Source organism: Tyto alba, unplaced genomic scaffold, assembly GCF_018691265.1.
Source record: "Tyto alba isolate M040663 unplaced genomic scaffold, T.alba_DEE_v4.0 Super-Scaffold_41, whole genome shotgun sequence".
NCBI lineage: Eukaryota > Metazoa > Chordata > Aves > Strigiformes > Tytonidae > Tyto > Tyto alba.
This window is the reverse complement of record NW_024881317.1, coordinates 3,609,170-3,636,817: the sequence shown is the minus strand read 5'-3', so window position 1 is coordinate 3,636,817 and position 27,648 is coordinate 3,609,170. Positions and strand designations below refer to the sequence as shown.

At 46.1% G+C, this 27,648-nt stretch overlaps 2 protein-coding genes across 7 annotated transcripts; one reads left to right on the top strand and one right to left on the bottom strand.

Moving 5' to 3' along the window:
- The first annotated feature begins 205 nt into the window (after window positions 1–205).
- ANKDD1A (ankyrin repeat and death domain containing 1A) lies at window positions 206–14,468 on the top strand. Of its 5 annotated transcripts, XM_042804127.1 has the most exons (16): window positions 207–413; window positions 1,045–1,155; window positions 2,784–2,887; window positions 3,570–3,668; window positions 4,281–4,379; window positions 4,842–4,946; window positions 5,806–5,904; window positions 6,326–6,424; window positions 7,572–7,670; window positions 8,020–8,118; window positions 8,354–8,452; window positions 9,405–9,503; window positions 10,870–10,965; window positions 12,119–12,320; window positions 13,117–13,248; window positions 13,482–14,468. In XM_042804127.1, the coding sequence occupies exons 2-16, from the start codon at window positions 1,149–1,151 to the stop codon at window positions 13,541–13,543; spliced, it is 1,500 nt and encodes a 499-aa protein (XP_042660061.1). In that variant the 5' UTR covers window positions 207–413; window positions 1,045–1,148; the 3' UTR covers window positions 13,544–14,468. The 5 variants fall into 5 exon arrangements, with proteins under 5 accessions (XP_042660059.1, XP_042660062.1, XP_042660061.1 ...); XM_042804125.1 differs by lacking the exon at window positions 1,045–1,155 and having other exon boundaries at window positions 206–413; window positions 8,023–8,118; XM_042804124.1 differs by lacking the exon at window positions 1,045–1,155 and having other exon boundaries at window positions 208–413.
- A 108-nt stretch (window positions 14,469–14,576) lies between these two features.
- SPG21 (SPG21 abhydrolase domain containing, maspardin) lies at window positions 14,577–26,623 on the bottom strand. Of its 2 annotated transcripts, none has more exons than XM_032994306.1 (9): window positions 26,497–26,623; window positions 23,049–23,142; window positions 18,994–19,155; window positions 18,075–18,155; window positions 17,319–17,464; window positions 16,677–16,785; window positions 16,092–16,199; window positions 15,549–15,689; window positions 14,577–15,223 (listed from the first exon to the last, which is right to left on the bottom strand). In XM_032994306.1, exons 2-9 carry the CDS (start codon window positions 23,109–23,111, stop codon window positions 15,101–15,103), a joined length of 933 nt encoding a protein of 310 aa, XP_032850197.1. In that variant the 5' UTR covers window positions 23,112–23,142; window positions 26,497–26,623; the 3' UTR covers window positions 14,577–15,100. The 2 variants fall into 2 exon arrangements, with proteins under 2 accessions (XP_032850197.1, XP_042660063.1); XM_042804129.1 differs by lacking the exon at window positions 26,497–26,623 and adding an exon at window positions 25,681–25,776.
- Window positions 26,624–27,648: the final 1,025 nt, after the last annotated feature.

The window sequence follows — 27,648 nt, the reverse complement described above, 5'->3', positions numbered from 1 at the left end:
TCTCCTCCGAAATCGGTTTAGAAACAGAATTAACCCCCCCACAGCCTCTGAGTAACAGCACTTAGCAGAGCCACACTGAGGTAAAGGGTGGCACCAGCCTGAGTAACAGCCTTGCAGACCCCTGACTGCAATGGCGGTAGCTGGATTTTCCCCCTAAGAGTCATCCCAAAACGTCCCGAAAACACCGTGTTTGCCCGAAAGAGGATTTATTTTATTTTATTTTCCTTTAAATAACAGTTAAAGAGGCGCTCTGCGGCGGCGCGGCCGCAGCAACCATCCCGCCCGTGAGGCGGCGAGGCCGCGCCTGCCTTCCCGCCCTGAGGCGGCGGGGCCGCGCCTGGAAGCCCGCCCTGAGGCGGCGGCGGCGGGGCCGGCGGCAATGGGGGACGACCTGGCACCGGAGGGTGACACCCGTGAGTGGGGGGCGAGGCGGGGGCTGCCCCGGAGGGGCGGCGGGAGCCGCGCCGTGAGGGGGGGATTTGTGGGGCGGGAGAGGACGGGCGCGGCGCTGGCCTCCCCCGGCCCCGGGGTGGGGAGCTCAGGGGCACGGCCGAGATGCTTTAAAGGATAACAAGGCGTTTAAAAACCAGAGTAGGTGTATAACCTACGCGGGAATCGAGACTGCTTTTGCCCCTAAGCACACTGTATCCCTAAGATGCTGCATAGAACGTCATTGCCCCCCACTTCGGCGTTTTGGTCCCTTTTATCGACCCGTCCCCGGCCGCAACTGGGTTGTCTTTGTGTCTTGCAGCCTCAGGTAGAGCCCCCAGACAGTTTCAGCGCGTTTCTGTGCACGCCTTTCTTCTCCTTTGCTGCGTTTTAAAACCTCTTGCATAATAAACTGCCTGTGAACTGGTGCATTGCACTGACTGTAAATCGTTTAAATTGTTTCCCACACTCTTTGGGATAAATGAGTTGATATTCAGTACCGTAAGGTATTAAATAGCCCAGAACCTGAGCTCAAAAGAAAACTGCTAAATATCTCCTGAAATGCTGCTGTTGGATGGGTGCATGCCATGACGAGGGGTGCATTTACATTTACAGGGCTAACTTCACCAGTGTGGACACCAAGTAGGAAACTCAGACTGCCAAATTGTTTCCCATGTGTTGCTGAAAATAGATAAATTGAGGCTTCTACAGCCTTGGCAATGCAAGGTTTGTTACTGCATCTTCACGGGTAGAGAAATGAATAAATAAGTCAAGGGGCAGTTTGGCATCTTGAAAATGATGCTTTGTGCGATCATAAAATGTAAGAACACATTTCTGTCATCTGGAGAGCAGGGACAGCAGTATTTGCTTAACTGAAACATAGAATTTACTCCACTGAATGGAGATAAACATTTGCAAGGAGGAAATATGTGTTAAAAATTAACATGAACTCCACAGGTTTTTCCCAAGTTCTTCTGATACTTCCTCTCAAATGGAGGGTCCGTGTGGTATGGAAATGCAGTCCCATTAACACACTTGACCAGATGAGAACAGGCTCTCAATATAGAGTACAGAAAATCCTGTTCCTGTAGAAATCAGTGTCCAGATCCTGCTGTCTTCATTGTAGCAGTGAGTCCAACACTCTTGAATGATCCTATCTGGTATTAAAATTTACCTTATTCATGTTTTTCTTGAGCTAAAGATTTTTGTTTGAAGTTAAGAAGAACAGAAACTGGACGACGAGATTATACCTCTGCTGCCCTAAGAGTCCACAGTAGAGGTGCCTTCTGTGCCCTCCAGAGAGAAATGGGGTAGTGCTATTTAGACAGCAATCTCCTGTTTATCTTCTCAGTGTGGTGGAATGGGAACAACGGTATGTTTTGAGGCCTCTTGTATGGCATGCGGTTAGTATCTAGTCGATACGTTGATGCAAACTGAAGTTGCATTGAGGCTCTGCTACCCTCAAACTGCTGCCCGAGATCTGCAGAAACATAGAAGAGAGCAGAGCCTCTAAGCCAGCTCTCCAATGGGATGTGACAAGCTGAGGGTCTGCCTCAAGCACCTCTTGAAAGAATTTCCCAAAAGCACTAGGGCAGAGACTGAGTGCAACCAAAACTGACACCAGCCTTGCCAAAAACCTTGAGAGCCTCCCTGTGGGGCTGCGGCTGGGCCAGAGTCACAGCCTTGCTCTCATTTCTTGGCAGGAAGGTTTGTTCTGTCAAGGAGAAGATTGCTGGGGCAAGGCCCAGCATGGAAAGTAAACACCCTTAAGCTGTGCCTGACTGTGCAGGACAAATACTGACAGTTGTGGTAAATTATGCCCAGAACTGCCACGGTCTATTAAGAGATGCAACGCTAATCACAGGCCTGGCTAGCAATTTTGTGCTGCTTGGCTGATTCAGGTTGCCCGAAGGGGCACAGCAGGATCATGTGTGAAGGCCTCCTTGTAGAGCAGTGGGATGTAAGTGGAGGGATGGAAGAAAGTATCTGTGTCATCTACCTGAGCCCTCACATCAGCTCTGGGCATTGAAGGGTGCCCAGAGGACATGGACCTGATGGAGCAAAAGGTTTTGCAGCTGGAGTAATCCCATGCAGAGAAAGACACTGAAATGGAAAAGAACCTGGTAGGACTGGAAGAGCACTGATGTGGCACAGGGGTACTCACGGAAGGGGAGATAGTGGGAGAGGATGAATCTAGCAAACATGCCCCGTAGGGCCAGGATTCTTGTCAGAAGAATCTTTCTGCAGTCATCCTTGCAGCCACCGGGGCCAGTGAGATAAAGGGGGAGGTTTGTTGGGGCATGCTGCTCCTTGCCAGTACTGTTTTAATGCCTATTTTTCTGTCTCTGCTGTAGTGCTTCATTCAGAGAAGGAGTTCCATAATGCAGCAAAGCGTAATGACACAGCCAGGATGGAAGAGCTCATCAGGAGAGGGGTTGACATCAAAGCCAAAACCAATGTAAGTCCTGAGTTTTTCACCTCTGAGCTACAATAAGTGCTGAGGGTGTGTTTCACAACTGCAGCTCCTTAACACTTCTCATCAGCTGCTCAATTGGTCAGAGCTTGAAAATACACCACTCAGTGCTAAATAGGACCTGTGACAGCTGAGCAGTTTCACATCACACTGAAACCCACAACACTACCATCCTGGCCAGACTGGAAAGTTGCAAGTCCTGAGGGAGGGTGATAATTTATGGTTCCCCTTGGAACCTGTGTGCCAGATACACACAGCTGCAATGGAAGGCTTTGATTTCGCTATCTGTATGCCAAGGCTGTGGAACTAACTCAGTTCCTGGTGCAGGTCTCTTGTTGACCAGTAGGTTCCTGGAGATACAGGATTGCATCACCCTCTCTATTTTAATCTGTCCATCCATAGTCAGTGATGTTTCTCATTCCTGTGCTGTCATTATTGTCCAGCCACTATAAACTAAACTGAAGTTTCTGAGTAGAAGGTGACTGGCACCTGCCTGTCTGACAAGAGCAAAGAGACAGAGGGCTATATAGGCCAAAGAAGACCCTGCACAGTGTGATAAATTCTGGCTCCATGGATGACAAAGGAGATTTTGGCCTTCAGGAAGGCTGGTGGATACACGTGCCCTCTGCATACATCGGCCTTCCCTCTCTCATTCCTTCCCTTCTAGACAGGCCGCACTGCCCTGCACTGGGCCGCTGGAGCAGGGAATGTGGATGCTGTGCGACTGCTCCTGGATCACGACGTCCCAGTGGATGAGAGAGACAGTGTATGAAGGCAAATCTCTCTCTTGCATGTCCTGCAGATGTGTTCTGTGTTGGGGGACCGCCGGGGACTGGGTGCTGGGCTGGCAGTTAGAGACAGCACCTTTGTCCTGGTTGGGTGGCACAAGGCATCGCAGTGCTTGGGAAGCTGTGGCCTTCCTGCTGAGGCAGGCGCTGTGCCTTTCTAGAGCAAGCCTTGTTTTCCAGTGTATATGCACTCTGTCTTTTCGCCTTTTCCTTGCATGCACAGTGACTGGGAAGCAGGCTGGTAGAATCTGTGAGATTTTCTGTATAGCATGGGGATGCTTGGCTTGTTCTGATCATGTTGTTGGGGCTTGTGGGAAGACAGTGAGAGCCAGCAAGTTCTCTCCTCTCTAAAGCCGGGCTTATACACACCATTGACTAGGAGGTGGCAGTCAAGAGTCAGGTCTCTGCTCAGCTGCTGCGACTGTTTGTGGCAGGAATAATGGCAGTTGAAGAAAGTGGGGCTAAAAAAAACCAGAGAGAAACAAAAGTATTTGGGAAGCTTCATGAAGCTAGAGGGACAACTTCCCTGCAGGGTGGGGACAGTGGTGGCTGCAGTTTAGCTGTAAGTGTCTCTCTTCTCTTCTGCCCAGTTTGGAATGAATGCGCTTCTCCTGTCTGCCTGGTTTGGCCACCTCCATGTCCTGCAGATCCTCGTCAATGCTGGGGCCAAGATTAACTGTGTCAACAGGGTGAGAGTCTCCCTACGTGGGTCCATCACGTGGCTGTTAACAGTGACAGGGGGGAGAGTGAGGGGTTTACCTGTGAGCTAAGGTAATCGTGTGCGACAGCCTATGCTATGGGGACTGGTATCTGCACTTCTGCCTTACTCCTAAAACTGGTATAATAATTGTAGCCATAGAGATATACACAGCTTTCTCAGCTCACGTTTGAGCAGCAGTGATGTGGAAGGTGTCACAGAAATGGGAAATGGGTTTAGTGAATCAACAATCTGTGTATTTTAAAATAGAACTTGGTTGGGAAAAGGAGCATTAATATTTCAGTGATAATTTGCTGTCTGCAGCACAAGCTGGTTTAGCCGAGATGTGCAGGGAGGCATGGAATGGGTCTTTGCTAGCAGGAACAGGTTGTTAAAAGAGACTGTCCCACAGTTTTGGACTTTTTAAGTGAACAGTCCTTTACTTCCTCTCCAGAATGGCAGGAACCTGCTCCACTGTGCGGCTCAGAGGGGACACATCCAGGTGATGGAGTTCATCATGGAGGACCTGGAGGACATGTGTGTGGATAAGACAGACAAGGTAGGAAGGCTCTTCACTGCTTTGTTTTATGTGGTTTGGTCTTTCTCTGTTGAGTTTAGCAGGAATATTGCCCTTGGTCTTGAGAAGAGACTCCAAATCAGATGATGCTCCCAGAAGTCCTCCTGCAGAGTGGGGCTTAGGGATGATGGGGATTCTGGCTCTGGTCAAGCTTTGGCAGCCAGGGCTTCCCAATGCAGCCTTTTGCAGAATAAATTCTGCAATTTCAGTGTCCTCCTTTCTTGCAGCTGATGCTCCAGAGTATATTGTAAGTAAGTAATAACCAAGGGTAACCCTCTCCTAGCACGTTCCAGCATTGGCTGATCTGCTCCTCAAGGCAGCATAAGAACACACAGGAGCCAGTGCACATTCTTGTCCACTCCATGGCCATCGTGGGTTTCAAGAGCGATCCCCACTCTGGTGCTTAGGAGTTACATGAAGCAACAAGAGACCTGCCTTTCCCCCAAAGGGGTTCTGACTCACTTGATAACTGGGGTCTTACACATTAATTCCATTTTTTTTATCCTTAGTTGCTTTTAGTGAACTATTTATTATCCTCTATTTATATGAAATAAACACTGAAAAGATCTCTTTTCCAGTGTTTGATGAGATCAAAGTGCTTGCAGTTGTTAGCCCCAGTGGGTAGTTCTGTTCACCTTGTTTTGTTAGGGTCATCCCAAATGTAAAGCAGAGTAAATGTTAACACCAAAATACGTAAGATAACTGATTTTGAAGTGCAGTGCTTTTTCCCCCAGTGGACTGGGTTATCACCCAAGGCATTGTTACATTGCGTGCAGTACATGATCTAATCTTGTGCTTTCTGAGCCTGTCTTGGACTGTATTTCTTTGTTTCCTTTCAAAGATGGACAGGACAGCGTTTCACTTGGCTGCAGAGTATGGGTGGCTGGAGGTGGTGAAGTTTCTAATTCGACTGGGTTGTTCTCACAGTGCCAAAGACAAGGTAAGGGCATAAAACCACACGCAAGGGAAGTAAAGTCCAAGGGTTAGAGGATGTGAAAGTCAGGGAACAGGGTACCAAATAAGGCTCATGCAGACAAGTTGTCAGCAGTTGTAACTATGGCTGTGGTATCTCAGGGCTTCTGTTCCCTGTCCACTTGCAAGCCATTTGTACCTCAGTCCATGTTGGATTTCTCTCCAGGACTTTTCAGACAGGACGTGCAGCGAGCCTGGTGGACCATGCTCCGGTTTAAGGTAGCTGGGTTTCTTCCCTCCCTGCTGCACCTATTAGAAGACTATTTCAGACTCGTGCTACTAGTTATAACCTCCTTTTCAGTCACACTGGATATACTTTGTGAAAGGTTGTGGTGTATGAACGCTCAGTCCTGTGATACATATATGTATGATGTGATGTTTATTTTCAGGAAGGAAATACAGCGCTGCATTTAGCTGCTAAAAATGGACACCTCTCTGTGCTGCAGAAGATGATAGATGTTGGAGTGGACCTTGATGAAAAGAATTTAGTAAGTACATTTAAATGAAATAAAAACCACATCAGTTTCGCCCTTTCCCTCCCTAGAAATACTCCCCTGCCACAGTCATGAGGCTGAGTAGTCAGTATTGACAGGAGAGGTCTAGAAGATAGCTGGTTTTATCTAAAGCATACGTGTGTAAATGCAGGTCACGCTTGCAGAGTATGAGTGAAAGGCAACATCCTTGGACCAATATTCTGTTCTAAAGTATTGGCTTTTCTTCCTGCTGTATCTGCTGACCTACCTTATCACTCCATTTAGTCTCCATTTTTCTCCCTGACCCTTCTACATTCAAGTGCCTAAATGATTATTGAGTGTGTTTTAAGCTAAACCTCTCTGTGCTTTATAGTATCGATTTAGTCACTGAACATATGGACCTTCTGCTTGAGATCTCTCTTTGACAGACCTGCTTTGGAAAATCATGTGGCTGGAACACAGTTAATGATTTAGGTAGCAAATATTGGCTTAGTAACGCTGTTATTTATTCCAGGGCACACTCCCAATTAAGTTTATCAGCAGTTTTTTTAGTCTTATTTGGTTACTGTCTTTGAAAAGTGTATTTGATTGTGATTAAGATCTGAAAGAAAGGGGAAACCACCTTCTGTGGTAACTGGTAGCATTTGTCTTCCCCTAGATGAGCTGCCCTTTGTGCAAAGAGCAATAATAAAACCAGATTAAATCACTTAGGAATTCTGCTTGTTTCTGTTTTCTTGTAAAGAAACGAGCTGCAGCCCTCGGAAGGGAGAATCAGTGGTTGAGGGCCATGGGTTTCCAGTTCTGCCTGTGGCTGTCTCTGGGCTACTCCAGGAAAATGGTTTGTCATCATTGTCCATGTGAAATTCTTTTTTGTTTGCTAATGGGCTGAAGGGCAGAAAAGGTGGTGAGCACGATGTCTGTCTTGTGGCCCATGGTCAGCTGTTTCCAGTCGTATAAGGACAGAGCAGTTCTTTGATATGTCAGTGGCAGATAATTGCGTCCTTTATTTCCCTAACCATCAATTGGATGATCCCTGGCCCTCTAAACTAGGATTTTAACATGTCATGGATTCAGAAGACGGGGTAGAGGCTTGCTCATTCCACTGCTCTGTCTTGGCCTTGTCTACAGAAATGCTGCTTGTCTCTTTTTTTGCCTTGTCCAGGAAGGACTTACAGCTCTGCACCTGGCTGCTGAGGGGGGTCACAGCGACTGTGTGAAGCTGCTTGTGGAAGCTGGCGCTGATGTCAACGCCCAAACCCAGGTGAGTTCCACGGAGGTGATTCCATTTTCAGTCACTACTTTGTGGATTTTTGCCTAGATTTTTGCCTCCCAGGGAGGGCACCCATTACTGGGTGAGGCTGTGTAGAGCTCAGCACTTCAGAAATAGCGCAGGACGTCCAGAGGAAACTGCACGTGGCTTTGTACAAAAGGGGTGGGTGAAGCTCCCTGGGACCGGTTTGGCTGTGGAGACAACCTCTGAATTTGTCAGTATGGGGGTGTGGGACTCTTGCAGGGGGGAAGCAGAGAGATCTCTGTGGACAGTCTGTAACAACTGCAGCCTCTGAGAAGAAACCCTGACTAATACCCATCTCTTCTGACGTGCCTCTCAGAAGAAGATGAACTGCCTTCATTACGCAGCACTGCACGGCTATGAGGAGATAGCCAGGATCCTCATGGACGCAGGAATCCACACAGATGCTGTTAATCATGTAAGTCCTGCTCAATGCTCTCATCTCTCACAAAAAGGCAAAGACAGTTTGTGGAGCCGGTCAAGAGCACAGAGCAGTTCTGTAAGGACCAGTGGTGCTGTGGGGTCTGTGCTTATGGGAGTGTATCCCAAGTCCAGGCTGGCAGCTGTATTAGAATAAGATGTGCTGGGCACAGCATAGTCCTTTCAGTGCCGTGAGCTAAGCTCTTCCTAAGTGCAGGGTCTTCTTTCCACAGCAAAATGCATCAGCGACACACATTGCGGTACTGCAGAACTTCCCAGCCATGGTGAAGCTCTTCATCGACGCAGAGTGTGACCTTGACATTCCAGATAATGTAAGACTGCAGCTCCTGTTCTTTGTCTTTGAAATGTGAACCGGTTTCATGGGGGATTTGATCACCTTGGGGACAGAATTAAAGAGGAGTGCTTTAAAATGGGGAAAACCTGGAAGCACAGTTTAGGAAATATGAAACCTGTGAAATGATTCTGAGTGTTGCAGTGAGGTAATTGCTTGATGGCATTCGACACGTTGGCTGTGCTATGTCCCTGCGACCTGTGCACGGCAACATTGCACAGTCAGGCTCTCTCCTCCCTGCTGGAAGCATCTGGGAGAAATTTCAGGCTGGAAGATATTCTGCAAAATGTTTGTGAATCTGAGAATGGGAAGCAAACCTGGAGGTAGCTGGTTGTCTCACCAAATTGTAATTTTGTGAATGAAGAGCTTTATGTAGCTTGTTTGTAATTTTTTGGTTAATGTTCATTCTTGTAAGGATGTTCTTTCCTGATGACGCCATAAAATTGCCACATTTTGTGTTTGATTTTAGTTGTTTCTATTAAACAGTCTCAAGGTGCATACAGTTTACAATGCATACACATTAACCCAGCCCTGTGTCCTGGGAAGAGTTGGCACGGGTCCTTTCCTCCCTAGCCAAACTATCTGCCTATAGAAATTGTTATAGAAGTAACAGGAAATAATATAGTTCTATAAGTGACCCTAGGCAGCTTTATGGAACTGAAGAGGTTCCTTCTTTAGGCTGATATGTTGTCAGGGAGGCTTCCTAGTGCTGGTGCTGGGAGAGGGGCAGACCAGTTCTGCTCAGCCTGAGGAACCCAACTCCAGTTTGAGGTAGGAGGGTGTTTGACCCTCAGTTTAAAAAGAGATGGAGGGGAGGGGAGGGCACAGCTGACTGTTCTTACAGCGCTTCCTCCTGGTATTGTTCTGTCCTATCCTTCCAGTCTCACACTTGTTGCTTTCTGAAATTTAGTCCTTTCACCCTCCTTCTGCAGAGGCAGCAGACGTCACTGCACATCGCTGCAGAGCATGGCAGGCAGGACATTGCTGAGATGATTCTCATTGCAGGAGTTAATCTGAAGCTAACAGACAAGGTAAATGTCTCCATGGGTTGAAGAGATTATAGGGGGGTATGGAGGAAAAATATGGATGGTCTTTGCCACTGTTTTTTATAATTTTCAAGGAAGCCTAGTAATAATATTAAAATCTGGATATTTCCAGAGGTAAGGCCTTGAAACACTGCTGAGTAGGTTATTTTTATGTGTTTTCAGGGAAGAAGTGATTGGTTCTTTAGGAAGGTAAAAAACAATTCACAAAATGAGCAAACTTTTTCTACTCAAGGTTGTACTAGTTCCTTCTATTTGTGCTATCATGCACATTAATATCGAAGATCTTATTGAATAATGATAAATAATACACTTCAAGGATTACAGTACAAATGTTTTAATAGGTTAAAAGTATCTGGTTGGTATAGATCTGGCACCAGTGTCCAGGGCTTTTGCCCTCTAGTTAAATCAACAAAAGGAGTTCAGGAGGAATCAGGTAAGTTGCATGCAGCCTGAAAGTGTGGCATGTGCCCAGAAAATGCTGAAGTGGGCTTGGGCAGAGATTAAAATTGTGTCTGCCATTAGCAGTGGGTTAAAGCACATACAGACTCAAAGCCACCTGGCTGAAACAGCCTGCAGCTGCAGGTAATGTTTGCCACCTTCCAGCAGCCTGTGGAACCGCAGTGAGACTCCGTGCAGGGAACACATTCACACTTTTCTGTGTGAAATTGGGTTTCTGCTCACATCTGAGGCTAGAACCGTTCTCGCTGGCGTGCCTGATGGCTGGGCTGGCTCACTTTCCTTCATGCAACTTTAAAATCTTGCTCCTTTCTGCTGTATGCTTTTAGATATGAATGCAAATCCCCTCCCTGCCCAATCCAAAATTGTGTTTGTGTAAGGAGCGTAGTTACAGTTTCATAGGCCCATCAGCCTTGTGTTTGTCCTAGGAAACTGTTTCTAATCATGCGTATGTGGAGCCTATAAAATGAATGAGGTTGTATAAATCACTTCAGTATCGTGTCTCAGCAAACCCGCTGTGCAAAAGGCTATAAAATGCCTTGGATTGTAGTGCTGAGCTGGTCCTTTGACCGTGGTGCTGGGAGCCTGACAGCACCCAGCCATCGCACTGCAGCTTAGGGGATGCTCTGCCAGCCGCTCCTGCCAAACAGGCAGATCCACTGTGGCAACAGAGGAGATGCTGCAGAGCCTAGAAAATGATTCCCGGTGCCCTGCACGCCGTTGCCCAAAGCTGGCTCACATCTGAGGTGTTTGCAGGTGGAGAATCGGGGTCCTTCATCCTGGCTGGGTGCATTGCTCTGGAGGCCTGTACTACAGAGCGCCGGGTGGGCATGGAGATTGTCTCTCCTAAGCGTGCGAGGCGTGTTTCAGCTCATTTTTGCCCTTCTGATTTCAGCAAGGGAAAACATCTCTGGATGTCGCCGCCCGAGGCAATCACGTCAACTTGGCAGACATGATTATCAAAGCCGATCGGTTTTACAAATGGGAAAAGGTGAGCAGCTTGCACCACCATCCCCTGCGCTTTCCAGGGCACATGTAGCTTTATGCTCTCCGTTGAGACTCTACCAGCTGTCAAAAGGAAAAGAAATACAGGACATCCTGTGACAGCCTCACCTCTACTTTCATCACCTTGCTTAAGGAAAGCAAAAGTCCTCACCATGCCAACATCATCTACTTAAGGCTAGGCTTTCCTTATTTAAAAAAGCCTCTGTTGTTAAAAACCCCAGGCTGCGTGGAAGGGAACAGGGGTTTGCAAAGTTCCTTTGGCAGCTGTTCCCAAAGCCCTGTAGAGGGGACGGGGATAGCGTTAGTTCCTTTTCCCAGAAGGAGAAACTGAAGCACTGAGCAGGAAGAATGCTTGGCCCCAGGTCACCAAATGGGACGTGCGAATTTTTTCAACAGGGGAAGGGAAACACGTCTTGTGAGCAGAGTGATCAGTTCTTGTTGGAGTCATACAACCAACTCCTCTCTCAAACTGCACAGCTGGGGCTGTTCCTCCTGTGTTTCCCAGTGTGGCCCAGCACGCTCCCTCCTCCCATGCCCCTCTGTGCAAGGCGCAGCGGCTCAGCCCCAGTCCCCCATCTGAAACCCTGCTTACCCCGATCTGAGCAGAGGGTGTGCTGAAAGCACAACCAAACCCCACATCCCTTGCATCTTCATAAGACTTTGGGCATCCTCCCATACCAGGAAAGACGGTGCTTTAGCCGAGAAAGAAACAGAAGGAGAGGAGGGCATGCCAGGCACAGCTTCTGGAGTAATGCTGTGTGTATCAGGCCCTTGCACGGGCTTCCTGCACAGCCCTAGGGCAAGTCATTTAGCCTTTTTGCACTCTGGCATGTAAAGGAGGCAAGCATGAGCCTATGTTGCAGGAGAGCTAGGAGATTTAATTAAATGATTCTGCATACAAGCCCCAGATAAAAGGCACTGTAGAAATGCAAATTGTGATCATCATGGGCTTCCACAGCAAAGCTGCTATTAACAGTTAACATGCATGATTAGAACAGAGTGAAACGAGAATTTAAAAAAACAAATGTGCTGTGCTAGAAGGAACTCACAGTCACCTGCAGAGCTGAGGGTGTGGGAGGCTGCAGAAGGACGGGTGCATCTGCAGCATCCCAGCTGAAACCCCTGCCTTGACTTTGCAGGACAATCTGAACAGCGACTCTGACTCCTGGGTGGCAAAGCACTTGACCTTTAAGCAAGATCACAGGCTGGAAACGCAGCATATTCGCTCAGTGGTTTGGAGATTAGCTACGAAATACCTCAAACCTGGTGAATGGAAGAAGCTGGCACACTACTGGAAATTCACTGATGCCCACATTAGGGCCATTGAGCAGCAATGGACAGGTATAAACCACTGCCCAGGTATTTTCCTTGCTTTACTTGGACTGTGTTTCTAGGAGATAAGTCTGCAGTAATAGCAAAGCATGAAGAAAATCAGCTGGTTTATTTGAAACAACCAAAAAATGAGGTTAAAAATCCTGTATTTAAATAATGTGGAGGTATCTACATGCTGGAATTTCTCTAGGAGTAAAGCACACAAGCATGGGAGTTAGTGGTCCATTCCTCACTGCTTTTGAGGTACTGCCAGACACGTTACTCCTTGCTACAGAAATTTAATCAAAAATTCTTGTTCTTTAGGGCAGAAGAAACTTACTGGGTTGTTTTTTTGTTTGGTTGGTTGGTTGTTTTTTTTTTTGTTTTTGTTTGTTTTGTTTTGTTTTTTTGTTTTTTCTTTTAAGGAGCTGAACCAAGAAGGCAGTGAAGTCCCATTTAGAATTTAAGAGATATGTTAGGAGGTTCTGAGTTTCAGGAACAGCTCACTGCTGGTTTGGTTACTGTAAGGGCTCCTGTAGGCTGCACGATGCCAGCAAGGGGCTAAGCCACGCTCTGAAAGCAGAAATTCTGTGTTGCCATGAAAGGTTGTCCGACAAGCCCAAGCTCATCCGTGGCCCACTCCATTAAGTTTCACGTTAATCTAGCAATCACACCACAACCAAGAATTAAGCTAAACTATTTTAGAGCATCCTAGTAAAATCCAAAGAGGAGGGACGGGTGTCCAAACCCACCAATTCAGAAATTCGCTCTGGTCAGGGCCGGGCCTGACAAGTGCAGGATTTCAGTTGTGGTTTGATCTTGCCAGGCACTAAAAGCTACAGGGAGCACGGCCACAGAATGTTGCTTATCTGGCTCCATGGCGTGATCACGGCAGGAGAAAATCCAATCAAGGGATTGTACGAAGGCCTTGTGGGAATCGGAAGAAGAGATTTAGCAGGTAACGCTTTGTTTTCCTTCAAATAATGCACAGGGAGCACCACTTGAACCCTGCGGTTTACACAATGCACACAGAGGAAAATTCCAGTGAAGCCAATTCACACAAGCTGGAAGCCACCCTTCACCACCCCTTTGCTACCATTACATGTCATTTCTTCCTTTTCTTTTGATAAATGAACACATCCTGCCACAGCTTTATACTTTCTGTGCAGCAGAACGTTCTCTCTTTTACAGAAAGCATTCGGAAAAAAGCAAACGCAGACTCTGCCTCTCCACGAAAGTGCGTAGCAATGTAACCCCGGGAGGGCACCAGCTGCCACAGCCTCAGCTTGTCTTAGAGCTACCGGAGAAACACCTGCCCAGAAAAACGGATCAGAAGGCAGCTGCAAGTTCAGGGCTTGTCCTGAACAGCTGATATCGCCGCTGCTTCCTTCCTGGCCTGAAACGACAAGGGTATCAGCAAACACTAACGGTCTAAAATGCCTCTTTACACAGAAGGGAGATTTTTATCAGCTACTGCATCTGGTCTGGGTACTATAGTAGGAGTTCAGTGAGCGAGCCTCAGTTCTCAGAGTGTGAGGATCAGGAAATACCACACTATTTTGCTGTAACTTGTTTACATCACATTTTTGTATATAAATTTTTAATTGTTGGTTTTTAAAGTTTTTGAGGGGAAAGCCTTTGTTACTTACCTTGTTCGGGGGGGTTGGCTATCACATGTGTCTTAGCTGCATTTATAACTTCCCTATTAGAGTGGGAATTTAAGAAAGTCAAGGCTACCACTTGGTCCTTTTGGAACTTTAAAGGTTGTGATCTTTAATGTTTCAAGTCTTTACAAAAAGTTTTAGAGAATAATGTTCACAGAGATTGTTTATAAGTGTACATTAACATACAGGTGCTGTTTATAAATCAAATAGGTAATGTCTTGAATCCCTAGGTAACACCTTGAAAAGCATAAGATGAGAAGGGGCATTGGTTATCTCCATTTCTGACAAGGACATACAGTTTTCTTAAATACCCATTTATCATGTAATACTTTGTATTCATTTTTTATGGTGTTTCAAGGGGAACATAACATCTGTATTTCAATATCCAGATTTTACCCTTAAATTTGCAAGTTATGTCTTAGTCATTCTTTATTAAAAAAAATACTACATAATTCTTACTTAGAGCTACACCAGTGCAACCTTGTAATTAAAGCTGTTCCATGCTTGAGGTGAATTCAAGTAGAAGGTGCTGGTTTTCTTAAATTTCAAGAGCTGACTATAGAAGCAAACCAGGACTGTGGTAAGCTACACAGCTGGTCTCATGTAGTCAAAACAAGAAACATTTGCAGAAATTGAAGTTTTATTGAAAACCATTTTTAAACAGCAGCAAAGTTAAAAATTCAAATGCTTTATTCCAAATAGAAACTATCAACACAATGTATGAAGCAAATAAGTGATGGCAATATTGGCACTTAAACATCTTTTAAACCAAATATTCAACAAAAATATATGTCAGCATATAAGTACATGATCTGCATGTGGCAATATATACAGCTGAGTGAAAAATATAAAAAGAAATACTGTTCTGCTTAAGAACATGATAGTGAAGACTTTGGTAGCAAAAGTGTCTTTGTTTTTAAAACTGTAGTCTTCAAAGATGCTTCCTTGAATTCGAAGACTAAAAATTAAACAGATCTATCCCATTACACTGCTGGAGGTTTCTGTCCGCGGGTAGTTCACTGACTATTGATCCTGTTGGAATCACACAGTGATAATCGGCTAACGCAGGGAAAAAGGCAGAGTGGGAACAGTTGATTGTACACAGGAAGACCACCAAACCAACTGATTGCTCATTCTCACCAAAACCTACTGCTCTTCTTGCTCATGGCTGGTGTGAAGACTGATCTTTTGGACTTCCAGCTCTTCTGCACTGACCATGGAGGGATCGATGGCTGCATACCGGGTGCCGTGGAACTGCAGTAAATGGATCTGTTGGACACGGAAAATAACACTGAAACAGGTATAGAAGCACGAGGTTTTGGTAAAAGAGAAGGATTCCTTCCGAGTAATTTTTGTGAGGATGAAATCATGGCACTCGAGTACAAGAGTTCAGAGAAAGGACGGAGGATACAGCCAAATCCCCAAAGCCAGCCCTCCCTGAGCCTAGCTGCTTCCAGCCTTGCCCTTCTGTACTGGCGATCTGGGAGCCAGAGCAAACGGAGCTCAGGCAAGTTAAACAAGCACAGAAAAAGAGTTTTGTACTGCTGTTCTGGCTGCACGTGTTAGTAGATTGGGTTTGAATCCCAAGACTCACTTGAATATATAGGTTGACCTCAGCGCTCCTGCAGAGATATGGGAAGTTGCCTCCTGTTTTGAGATGAGCTCTTCTGGCATTGGGATAAAGTTTATACATTTCTTCTTTTGCTTCGGTCGAAAGCGCACTTTGGTCAAACACCTACATAACAAGTCACAGCAGTTAGTTCTGAATCTAACCAGATTTTGTGTATTAAACCAGACTGGATATATGCTGCTCCTAGAAGCAATTCTCAGCTTCTCTGTGGAACAGGGTTAATGAAACAGAAGACAAGCAAAGGCGTTGGGCATCGACAGCTAGAAAGCTAACGCTGTGATACGTAAACATATGGCTGAGTTATTGCACAGAATATCCAATTCATAATGTAACACAGAAGAGTCACGGTGTTGCCCAGTCAGTAGAAGGCTTAGCAAAATATGAAGTTAGTGCTGCAAATATTTATTAAGTTGCTAACAGAATATCCAGGCCCCCACGTGCCAAGGGGAGGAAACTTAAAAAAAAAAAAAAAAAAAAAAAAAAAGGATGAGGTTGAGATTAACTTACATCCATAATGGTTACAGGGATGTCTCGAATTTTATGAGGTTCTACATATGAGTTCTGGCAGTTGAGGGTAAGTCTTGAAGCGAGCTCACTCTGGCCTAGACTCTCCAGCTTTCAGTAGAGAGAAACACTGATTAACAACATATTTCACTGCAGGAAGTTAATGCAATATTAACAATACAGCCAGAGAAGTCAGCTCCTTAAGGGGAACATGACTGCACTTCAAATCTAGATTATAGTTCCAATTTAGTATCTCTCTGCATGAGACAAATGCTTAAAACATGTTCCATTAGCTGCTCCTGCCTCCAGAGCATGTGGCCTACAGACATATCCCAGCACTTTCTCCTCTTCCACCTCAGTTTCTGAGCTTCCTCTCTTCTGATCTGCATATATAGAACTGTGAGGTAGAGTCACAGCACCAGTTAAATCGCTGGGGCTGTGACAGTCGGCACCTGCCGAGGATCCATTCCTTACTCCTCCCTTCTGGGTAAGTAAATGAAGAAAGCAGCAGAAATATCTACAACTTCCTGGCAAATAAATCTGCTACAGAGATTGACATCACAGCCGTTAGAGCACACAGCTACCTACCCTGTCCACCATGAAATCAATCCCATCGGCCATTTCAGGATCTAGAGGACCAGATGCAAAATTCCCAAGGACAATTTTTTTCAGCATAAAAGCAGGCATCAGCCAAAAGCTAAAATAGAAACAAGATGTAACAATCTTCAAGCACCCAGGACTCCAACATTAAGATGCTTTGTTGTAAGCATTCCCTCTCCTTGCACAGACTTTGTGCTTTAATTTCAAATGAAATCCTGAAGAAGCTTCAAGAGCACAGAGATGGAGAACCTTGCAGCTAGGTGCTTGAAATGCTCTGGGAAGCTGTTGGTCTTACATTGCAAGAGTGTATTTGAAACATGGTGAATAACACTTTTCTCACTCTAAAGGCTTTTGTTAGAAAGCAGGCAGAGTTCTTAAATCTGACCACACATCCACAGAGGATCACAGGACAACTCATCTGTCAAATTCCACACTCCCAATTGTGAAAATTTGCATTTTCCTTGTGGTGTGGCTTAAAAAAAAAAAAATAAAAAAATCAAATACCCTATCCCACACCTCCCTCACTGAGGATGGAAACAGGTTAGACACACATCCAACCAGATCAGTGTGATATTTCATTGCAGAAAAATTAACACCATAAATCTGGTTGCTTGTCTCAGTCTTCCTTACCTGTTTGCTGTCCACGTCTGATTGAAGATAGAAGTGTCACTAAAGGAATTACATAGGATCAGAGATTGAACTCTGGGAGATTTGTGTGTGTATTCAGCAAATTTTTGAGCCAGAAAGCCTCCCAGAGAAGCTCCAAAAAGGTGAACCTAATTCAAAGGAAAAAAAACCAGATCATGGTACACTTATTTCACAAGTGACCTCTAAGCACAATGTTTCATTACAAAAATAAGTCATTCAAGTTCTACCCTGTCCTCATAACCCATTTTTCAAAAGAATCACACTCTCCTATTCAGCTTTTGGTTTTGTATGTGATAGAAACACAATAAATACTAAAAAAGAAAGTGTTCCCAGGTCATGGTTCAAATCTCTGTTTGCTCATTGAGGAAAAAAAAAAAAAAAATTAAAAAAAAAATCAAACATTTCACTTTGTCCTCAATAGCTATCCCAATCCACGATACTTTATTGTGGTATTCCATACTACATGAGTTAGGAAGAATAACTTTTACACAATCTCTTGAAAAACTGTAGTTTAATAAGCCTAGAACAGCAGTTGAATTCAGACCAAGTATGACAATTTTCAAGGGTATTCACCTTCAAAAATAAACTTGTTTCAAAAGTAAAATTGCAACATAGCGTCCGTATTTATAGGCTACGGTTTGGTGTCATATTTTACACACTTGCTCTTAAATGAGACTCTTTCAAACATTAGGGTTTCATTGCAACTATATATCCATTTCCCCATCTCGGAGCACTCACTTTATCCAGCTGAAGGTGGTCTAACAGTTTTCGGAATCCATCACAGAACTCAAGGTGATCCCAGTACACTGGATACTGCAACTAAAAAAAAAAAAAAAAATATATATATATGAAGGTAGAAAAAGCTGGTTTCGGATCAGTGCCTGTCAGCTGTCTGCTTGAAAGTCACACTAATTCTCACATTAAAAGGTTTCAAGACAGCAACCTTCTTCTCCTGTACCACTAGGCTCACGCTCCTCAACAAGGTCCCTCCAGCCAGAGCGTGTGAACACCTCCCCCTCACTTGCACAAGAATACACAACTGAAAGCAGGCAGAGCAAGTTTGCTGGGGAAAGGGCAGCATTACTTCATTCTGTAATCAGGGGGAGGAGAGGCTGGAATGATTTTTTGGCGATTCCAGAGCAAGTACAGTTGGCAGGTACAGAAATCATTAACTGATGCTAGAAAAACAGCAGTACTCCTAAAGCCATGCTCTTTAGCAGAAATATTGTTGTAGAAGTCAGTCATTTCAGTTCAGCTCAGGAGCTGAGAAGCTACAAACCAAGTAGGATTTTAAGGAGTGACTTTCCACTTGCAGCCAGGCAGACTAAGAACCAGGTTATCCACCGTCCCCCTAAGGACAACACAAACTAACCCAAATGGCTAACAAAGATCCAGCCAAAGGCAAAGATGCAGTGTCCAGGGACCACAAGGTTAAAAACTGACCGAGAAGTTAACAACATGTACACACAAGGCTTTGGGTAAATGCTGCTGTGAACATCCAGCAGATTTCAGCCTGGATCTGCATGCTACATACCCTGGAGTGCAACTCAGCATCAGGTTTTTGGTGGATTCCCTTAGTCAAAACTAAGAAGTTCATTACCCAACCTCTGACTAAAGCAGCAAGCACACATCCGCTAACAGGACTGAGAATACTCACAGCAATAACTCTGTAGCCCCATCCAGTCAGTGCCAAAATTTGCTGGAAAAACACATCTGCAGTTCCACTTACAGGAGGGAGAAATATGAGTGGGCACCGAATGCTCCTAGGGCCTGCATCATACAGCGACCAGACCTTACTGTCGTCATCGTCTACGATTATCTGGAAAAAGAGAGGCACAGAAGGGAGAAGAAACACACAAGACAAATGAGGTTCTTCAGTCAGCTTCCAGGACTGCTTCTACAAAATTTCTGTCATCTAGTAAATATTATAATACTCAAGACCCCTTTGAATAATAAGACCATCTTTGACTCTTCTTCACAATAGCTCTCTTTTCTAAGGCTGCTTAATAACTGGAATTACAGTGTTTGTGTGGATACAGCTGGAGCAGAACTGCGGCCATGCACTGTCAGACCAAATGCTTTGTGTGTCCTGACATAAGCTGGATAATGAACACCGCACCTTGGGAAAGGGGCCACCACGCCACCGCCCAGGAGAGACCCAGAAGTCAGTTCAAGGTACCAGCTGTAGGCTGGAAGAGGCAGCTCTGCCCCTGGGGGCAGCTTTTTCAACAAGCATCAACATCTGCATTCACTGGACAAAAGATGTTATAGGTCTGGGTGTGTGCAAGCCTACTGAATTAAGCAGCTACCACCACAAATCATTGATCTGAAACAGTTATAGCCAGCTGCCAGAAAAAGAGACACACACAACTCCCAAAGCAGCACTGCAAAGCTGACCTGGAAAAAAAAAAAAATGCTTCTATCATCTGGCAGCATCTCAGGAGCACCTGAGACACGTGGCTGGCCAAAGCAGATTATTCACACATGAGCTGCTATCCTTAACTTGCAGTTCCTCCTACAGTGCCCATCTTGGGGCAGAAGCTAGAGGTCCTAGCACAATTAGTACCTTTAAAAGTATAAGAATTAGATAAAGGACGTCTTTTCTAGCAGTGCTGGAGCCTGACTTATTTTTACAGGGCCTGTTCAACCAGCAAACTGTTTTGTATATTTAGGATGCTCTTTCAACACTCCACAACCCAGCAAAAGCATGCAGCTCATACCAGGTCAACAAGGACAAACTTCTGGAGAAAGCCTGCGTCACACAGTGGGAATTCATCTCCTCTGTATCAAGATTTTATAGCTTTTTGAACAGCAATATACAAGCACAATTTGCTTTTCCATCACAGCAGTTAAGTGTCTCAGGGAATCAGAGAACAGCGTATCACAAATCAGATTTGCTTGACTAACAAATCTGCTTGTAATAAAGCCAGTGTTTCAGGCTGTGGGAGCGTGTGAGAAATCACGTGATACTGTTGTTTTGTAAAGTCTCCATAAAAAAAAAAAAAAAAAAAAAAATTGCATACCAGAGCTTCCAGACCACTGAAACCATTTAAAAATAAACCTTGTACAAAAACCCTCCCAGCACTCCCCCCAAAACAACCCTTTGCACACAACTCCAGAGCTCCAAGCTTCTGTTACTGATGGAATAACAGCAGAAAATTTTGGATCCATTCAGGGTTGCTGTCAGTGGCTACTACAAAATTTACCTTTAGGAATATTTCCAAAACCAAACCATACTCTGCGAAGTCACAAAACTAAAGTTGGTTCATGTCAAGAAAGCTGAGGCTGAGAGATAACATTGCTTTCCTCAAGCCCAGACAATGAATCAGTGGGTTTAGACAACTGTTTTATTTGATTTCTAGTCACATACCAGATAGTCTAACTCCAGCTCCCAAACAAGGCAAAGTGCTGTGTAGGCAGACAGCACCGTGGTTAACTGCTGATTTGACAGGTCACCAGCCACCTTCTTGTTGCGATTGATCCATCAAGATCACCTACAGTTTACACAAAGGATAAAATTTACGCTGCACTGAAACAAGGGGCAGAACTTCCCCCCTGAGTTTAGCAGAGCCAGGATGTCCCCTGCTGAAGGCTTTTAGGAAGGACTTATCTAAGACAGCAAGTGGTGTATGCAAATGGAGGCTCACAGGCAAAGCTAAAGACTGTTTAAAAACGTTATTTCCTGTGCTGTACTTCCTACAGCAGGAAGGGCAATGGAGCTGTGAATTTCCTGCTCCCATCAGGAGGAACAGCTCAGCCTGTTTTCAAACAAATTGCTCTAGTTCTGTTTCCTTAGGTCGATCTGACAACAGCAATGTGTGCTTCCCAGCAGTACTGACGGTTGGCCGTTCCTTCCTCTGTACTGCACACGCTTTGTCTATCCTTCTGGGGGGATAATCCAAGCAAATGTATTCCTAAATACTTCTTCGGAGATTAATTACATCTTCAAATTGTGCTTTTTTTCCCCTCCTTCTCCATCCAGAAGTCAGGACTGGTTTGTTTATTTCTGTCTTCTTCATACCCCACGTTCATCACTGTGGCATCACTTTAATAGACTGAATCACTCAAGAGGGTATGGTATTCCCTAGTCCGAAGGTCATCAGGTCAACAGCAGCTTCAGTTTACATGTGTCCCCATTTAGGAAATCCTGAGCAGTCAGCAGCAGCTGAAGGCAGTGGCCCCTGGCAGCGAGCTGCAGCGTCACACAGTCCCCACGGCAGCAGGAATGTGCATTCCGTCATAACCACAACCTCCACCTCCTTTCATTTACCACACTGCATCCCATAAAGCACCGCCTCGGAGCACTCACATGTCTTTCTGCTGTAATACTGCCTCCCGGCTTTGCTGACCCAGTGAGGCATTGCCTGGAGGCAACGGCACAGCACAAATAGACCCAGTAGATCTGGTACTGGCCAGAAACTAAAAGCTGGACAACCAGAGCCTAAACAAAGCATGCATAGTCAACAGCAATGGATCTTTCCTACTTACAGAGGACACAAACTGGCAAAGATTAATGAGAAACCCTGAACAGAAAATCCTACAGCCCTTCCGTGATGGTACTTTCTTAGAGAAAGCTAGACACCACTCAGTGGAAATAATGCAAGGCACATTTAAGCATCATTCCTTAGGTTCGGGGACACAGTCCCTTTCAATTGCCCCAACTGCAGACAATTTCCTGTTGAAAGAAGTAATGCTGCTCTAACCTCTGCTGCCAGCACCATCCCCGTGTTCCTGCAGCCCACGCAGCCATCCAGATTAGAGAACTGAAACAGCTGGAAGTCAGCTTAGCCCAAAACCAAACTATAATACACCCCCAAGCTAGACAGGTCACTGACTTTGCTCGGCTTGTACAGTTACACGAGTGACCATGAGTGCAGAAGCAGCAGGCTGAGGTGTAAAGGCAAGACTGTCCTTCAGCCTGGCAGGAGTCTGGGCTGCTGCTGCAGGTCAGTCTGTAGCCACAGCCTCAGCAAGCCTGATCTGCACGGGTAGGCGGGAGTGCTAGCCCAGGTCAGAAGCGGCATATTAGTACTGCACTCCATGCCCTCTGCAGCTCGGCACAGAGAGAGGCAAAGCTGGAGCACTGCACACCTCAAACACTCTCCTTGGGTTCAGCGAAAGGAAGTGGAGGAATCCAAGCCAGAGGGGAAAGTGGTTGGATGATGTGATTAACAAAAGACATCTAAAGGGCACGCAGCAGAAGAAACCATTTGTTTTTTTTCCACTGTGGTTAAGGCGTCTTCCCACTCTCAAGAACCCTGCGTGCAGCCCGACTGCCAAGACGTTGCCTTCAGATGCTCTGCTTCAGCCTGAGGACAGTGGGGAGTAACTGCCGAGGTGGCTCTGACAGCAGGGACAGCTGCCCTGCCTTGGTGCGGCGCAGCACACGCAGGCAGCTCCGTGAGAGGCCGTGCGTGTGGTCCCCAGCACATGCTATTTCCTCAGCACGGCCTCCTCTGGCACTGCTGCCGTGTGGCTCACAACCACGAGCCTCTGCTCCCCACTGCCACACGTGGAAGGGACCTCCGAGAAGCATGTGAAAATTCAGAGTGTGCTTTCGTGAATTCATGGGACGTGTGGGACAACAATTCAGGAGATGAGCCAGGTCACTAGCGCAGCCACGACTGCTCTGTGTTAACCAAACAGCTTAGTCTCCCGACTACAAAGCAAGAGGAGACATTTCACCCACCAGTTGATTACAGCTGTACATACCTTTTTAAGAGGAACTGTGCTTCTGAACCAGTTGTAGTCAGGAGAGACTTTAATCTCTCCCATGATGTTTAGAAAAAACTCAGTTTAGGCCAGCCTGAAAAAACAAGAGAGACAAAGTTAGAAATCAATACAACAGCTTTACCGCAGGCAACACTCAAAAGCTGTGCCGTGTACATAAAGCATTTACAGGGCGAATTTGGTCTTATCAGTTGATTGTACCACCTCTGACTCACGCCAAGTTTACTTATCCTCAGTTTTCATCACAAACCATTTAATTATTCTTCCAAGAGGCAGTCACCTGACTGCCTTACAGTACCAGCCTGATTAGGATATGATGATGCTTTTGTAACAGCATTCCCGTGTAACAGTTGTAGAGAAAGACAAAAGTGTTGCAGGCTGTAAGTGGCTTAAAAAGCTAAAGCACGTTTTCGGTTTGTTTTTAATTTATAAAGCACTCCAAATTTATATCTAATAAATATTCATACATTTCACTCTTCAGTTCAGACAATAAACTTGCATTACTTCATGAACCTACTGCCTAAGTATTCAGACCACATTCTTCCATCTCAGTATAACTGACCCAAAGGAGTCCCAAAGCGCGTTGGGAATCAGCTGATCTGAGGCTTAATTTACAGAAGAGCCCTGAAGTTTCAATTCGATCCCCACAGAAGCTGACTCTTGTCAGGAATTACCAAAAGATCTCTTCAAAGCACACCAATTAATACAGAACAATATGATTCAGAGCTGGGTCCACACAGGAAGGCAATTAATTCACTCCGAAGTCAGAATGTCCTAGGATACATAAGGAGTGTCTTATAATACTTCATTAATTAGTAATAAACACTTAGGTAACTTCTAGACTTATATATATATATATATATTTTTTTTTTTTTAAAGCAGTGAGAGACCATTAGCTCCCATTTATACAACAGATGGTATCAAACAGTTTTGAAGCTTGCAGACTCAATAGCTTTAACCTGAAAGCCAACTGCCTCAGGAGATTATTTTCATGCATTCACACACAGCACTGAGCATAATAAAACAAAGCAACTTTTGCTCTTGTTACTTAACAGTTGCCAAGTATAAATCAATAGATTTTGTTTCTTAATTCTTCATAAAATAAGACCTTGGTATGTTCTGTGAGTCACTCCATTTCTCCCTGCAAGAAAGCAGCCAGTGTGCAGGCTTAACTAGCATATTGGGTTACAGCTGGATTAACAGTTATCACAATTTCCTCATCTTTCACTCTTCATTTGGTATTTTCCAAATATAGAAAACATGAATTTAAAAAGGGAAAATACTTTCTAAATTGCAAGACAACACACATCTCCCACAAAGCATGATACAGCTCTCATGTCCAACAAGCATTTTGGGTAGGAAATTCAGCTGTGTGGCCATTGTTTCAATTTTGTGTAGCTTAGCTTTGGTGCTTGCATCAACTGTTCTGCTCTTCATCATAGTCTGGCAGCAGAGATAAACATCTATTCTGACAACATGCAAAGCACAGCAGGCACAAAGATGCGTTACTGGACTACGGGGGACAACTGCTCATGAGAGAAAGGAAACAGCAGTTCAGACTACTAATTCCTTTCCATAACCACGCATCAACTAGCTTGCAAAAAGCTACTCAGCAAACAGTGGTGTGACAAAATTAAGGCAGAAATAAATTACATCAAATATCTCAAAACAACATGTTTTGAGTATTATATCACAGCAGGGCCAAGAAACACAAGTCATGGTGAGGGCCTCACTATGCTAGGCGCTGCACAAACACAGACGTGCAGAAAACAAAGACTTTCTGCTAATAATTCCAGTTGCCACAGAGGGTCAGGAATCTCTTCCTGCTGTGATCACCTCTCTTTTTCTGCCACTTCAGTCTTAAAGCACCGTTAAGCTAATTTTTGTGGGCTGGCATGTCACTCGGGAGCACAAAGCTGTCTATTGTTAGACCAGGTAAAGAAAGGGTATGATGCACATGACCCTGGTCCTGTCAGAGTGTCTCAGCTTGCACCAAAGCAAGTTAAGAGTCCCCCTGAAAACTAAATTTTGAGCTTTTCAGTTCACCTAGACAAAGTCACCTAATACTACTTGTAGAAGCAAACTGTTGGCCACCAAGACCTGGGCTGATTTCCCCCAGCATCTTTCTTGCAAAGGTGCATCTGTGACCACCACTCCTAAGGACTGTCCCTCTTTTAAAGCAAGAATAAACAGTTGTTCTTTGATTACAGAAGTTTTTGCTGAAGTCAATGTCCTATTACTGATGTTTTTTTTTCCCTTGGCACAGAAATGCAGCATTAAATTTGCACACACAAATATTCATGTCAACAACTACGCGCTCTCCCAGACACAGAAAAGCTGAACCATGAACTCAAAACAGGGAAGCAGGCACCAAAGGTAACTCAAATCACAAACAAAGAACCCTATGCCATTCACGACCCAGCCTCTAAAGACCGGAGTCTCATTTTCAGTAAAACCAAACAACCTGAAGGACTCTAACCACTTGAAAACAATTCCTCCAAAGGAAGAATCACCTAGGGATGTGTTCGGAGCACTTGATAACATTCTCCTTGTGAGTTATTCCCCCCCCCCCCCCCCCCCCCCCCCCCCCCCCCCCCCGCTACACTAGCGACACCGATTTAGAATGACTTTGATCCTGCCACTAGATAAGAAACCTCTGGCAGAGGAGAGCGGATCAGACGAGCAGTGACTCGCTCCTCTCCCTGTGCCGCATCTACACGAGCCAGGGCCACTGTGCAGCTGCTCTCCCACCGTGCCGGCCATGTAGTGCCCACTCCCACGGGCCAAGACACCTGAACCAGCACCGCCAGCACCCAGAGCTGATGGGGGCTGCAGGCAAATGCCAAGAGATGCAGGGCAGACATGCCAGGGCTACGGAGTCTTTATGAACGCCGAATGCAGGCAATGGAGAAAAAGTTACAGGGAACTGGGACAGAGCAGCAGGCGCCTTCCCCAGCACCACCAACCCCAGTCCCTGATCCATGCCTCCTCCTCAACCACAACAGGCTCCCCCGGCTTTACAGGGAGAAGGGGGGGGGCAAAACCCCACTCAGCACCCCCAGACCAGGCTCTCCTCCTCACAGCCCAGCTTGGGGATGAACCCCCAGAGTAGGGCTGGGCTTTGGGCTCCCTCCAGGGCCGAGTCCCGAGCCACCTCCCATCACCCCCAGCCCGAGGCCCCTCAGGGGGCGGGATACCCCCCCTCCGGCCCGCCGCCTCCTCGCAGCCCCCTGACCCGTGAAGCACAGCCTCGTTCAGGGGTAATACTGCCCCAGAACTTGAGACACCCCCCTCTATCTCCTCAGGCGGTACCCGGCCCCTCAGCGCTCTCCTCTCCCCGGGCCCTCAGGGCCCACCCCGATGCTCAGAGCCCCCTCCGCGGCCCGAAGAAAAAGCGCAGGCCTGTCTCCACAGGCGGTGACCCCCTCACCGGCTCAGCAGAGCCCCGGGGACGGCGGGGCCGCCGCTCTCCTGCTCCCCTCAGCGCAGCCAAAACCTGGGGGTGCGGGGGAACCCGCCGCCAGCCGCTCACTTCCGGGTACTGCGCGCCCGCGCCCGGCCACGTGACGGCAGAGAGGCGCGCGGGCGGGGCAGAAGGCAGCTCGGCCGCCATGGCTGCCGAGGCGGAAGAGGGAAGGAGCGGTGTCGGCGCCATGGCTACCGGGGCGCGGGTCACGTGCCGCGCGGCGGGGCGGTGATTGGCCGGCCGCGCTGTGAGGGACCGCGGCCGCCATTAGCTCCCCTCAGGCGGGAGCGTCTGAGTAACAGGCGGTTTTGCTGCGAAATTGGGTTTTAACCTAGAAAAAAAAAAAAAAAAAAAGAGAAACGGTAGCTCTCTGGTGTTTTTTTTTTTTTTTTTTCCCCCTTTCTGCCGCTGCTTGGCTTGGCGCAGGAATCACTATGACCTACCACTGCCATCCAGCGGGGGAGAGCGTTTTTTTTTTTTTTGATATATGTGAGAAATCCCGAGTGATTTTATTGAAAGCACTGGTGAGTGAAACGGCATGTGTTCAAATCGGGGTCTTACTTTTAATACATTAAGTTTTGTCCAGCTCCCTTGATCTGGGTGTTGTGCAGGGCTTGCTCCTCCAATATGAAATCTGGATCTTTGAATCAGCTGGGTCTATTCAAACAAAGTTTATTTTAAAAAAAAAGCTAAATTCAAGGCTATGCTGAAAACTGAGTTATGTATTATAAATTAGCAGTTGTGATAGTGCTGCGTCCCTTTTGTACATAAACATTTGCAGGCAAATCTCTGAGCTTCCTTTTGCGTAAAAGGTTTCAGCTGCGGTTCGATTTTTCGCGAAAGGCTTTTTTTTTTAAAAAAAAAAAAAAAAAGTGTTCCCGGGATTCAAGGGATCGTGTCGTATTTAGGAAGCGGGATTAAAACGCAGGAATGGCCCGAAAAAATGCCGGGGAGGCGGAGGGAGTCCCAAAGCGCCGCGCTGCCAGGACTACATTTCCCATGATGCAACGCGGCGGGAGGGGACCCTCGCCCTCCATTTCCCCCCCCAGCTTTCAGGACTACATCTCTCATGAGGCCACGCACGCTCCCTAGCGCTGTGGCGGCCGGGGCGCCGCG

Coding starts and splice junctions, on each gene's coding strand:
- ANKDD1A (XM_042804124.1), top strand. CDS start 380: ATGGGGGACGACCTGGCACCGGAGGGTGACACCC. Junction 3,669..4,280: donor CAGTGGATGAGAGAGACAGT/GTATGAAGGCAA, acceptor TCTTCTGCCCAG/TTTGGAATGAATGCGCTTCT. Junction 8,453..9,404: donor ACCTTGACATTCCAGATAAT/GTAAGACTGCAG, acceptor CTCCTTCTGCAG/AGGCAGCAGACGTCACTGCA.
- SPG21 (XM_032994306.1), bottom strand. CDS start 23,111: ATGGGAGAGATTAAAGTCTCTCCTGACTACAACTGGTTCAGAAGCACA. Junction 16,786..17,318: donor CAGACGTGGACAGCAAACAG/GTAAGGAAGACT, acceptor TTTCTATTTTAG/CTTTTGGCTGATGCCTGCTT. Junction 15,224..15,548: donor AGGTCAACCTATATATTCAA/GTGAGTCTTGGG, acceptor CGTGTCCAACAG/ATCCATTTACTGCAGTTCCA.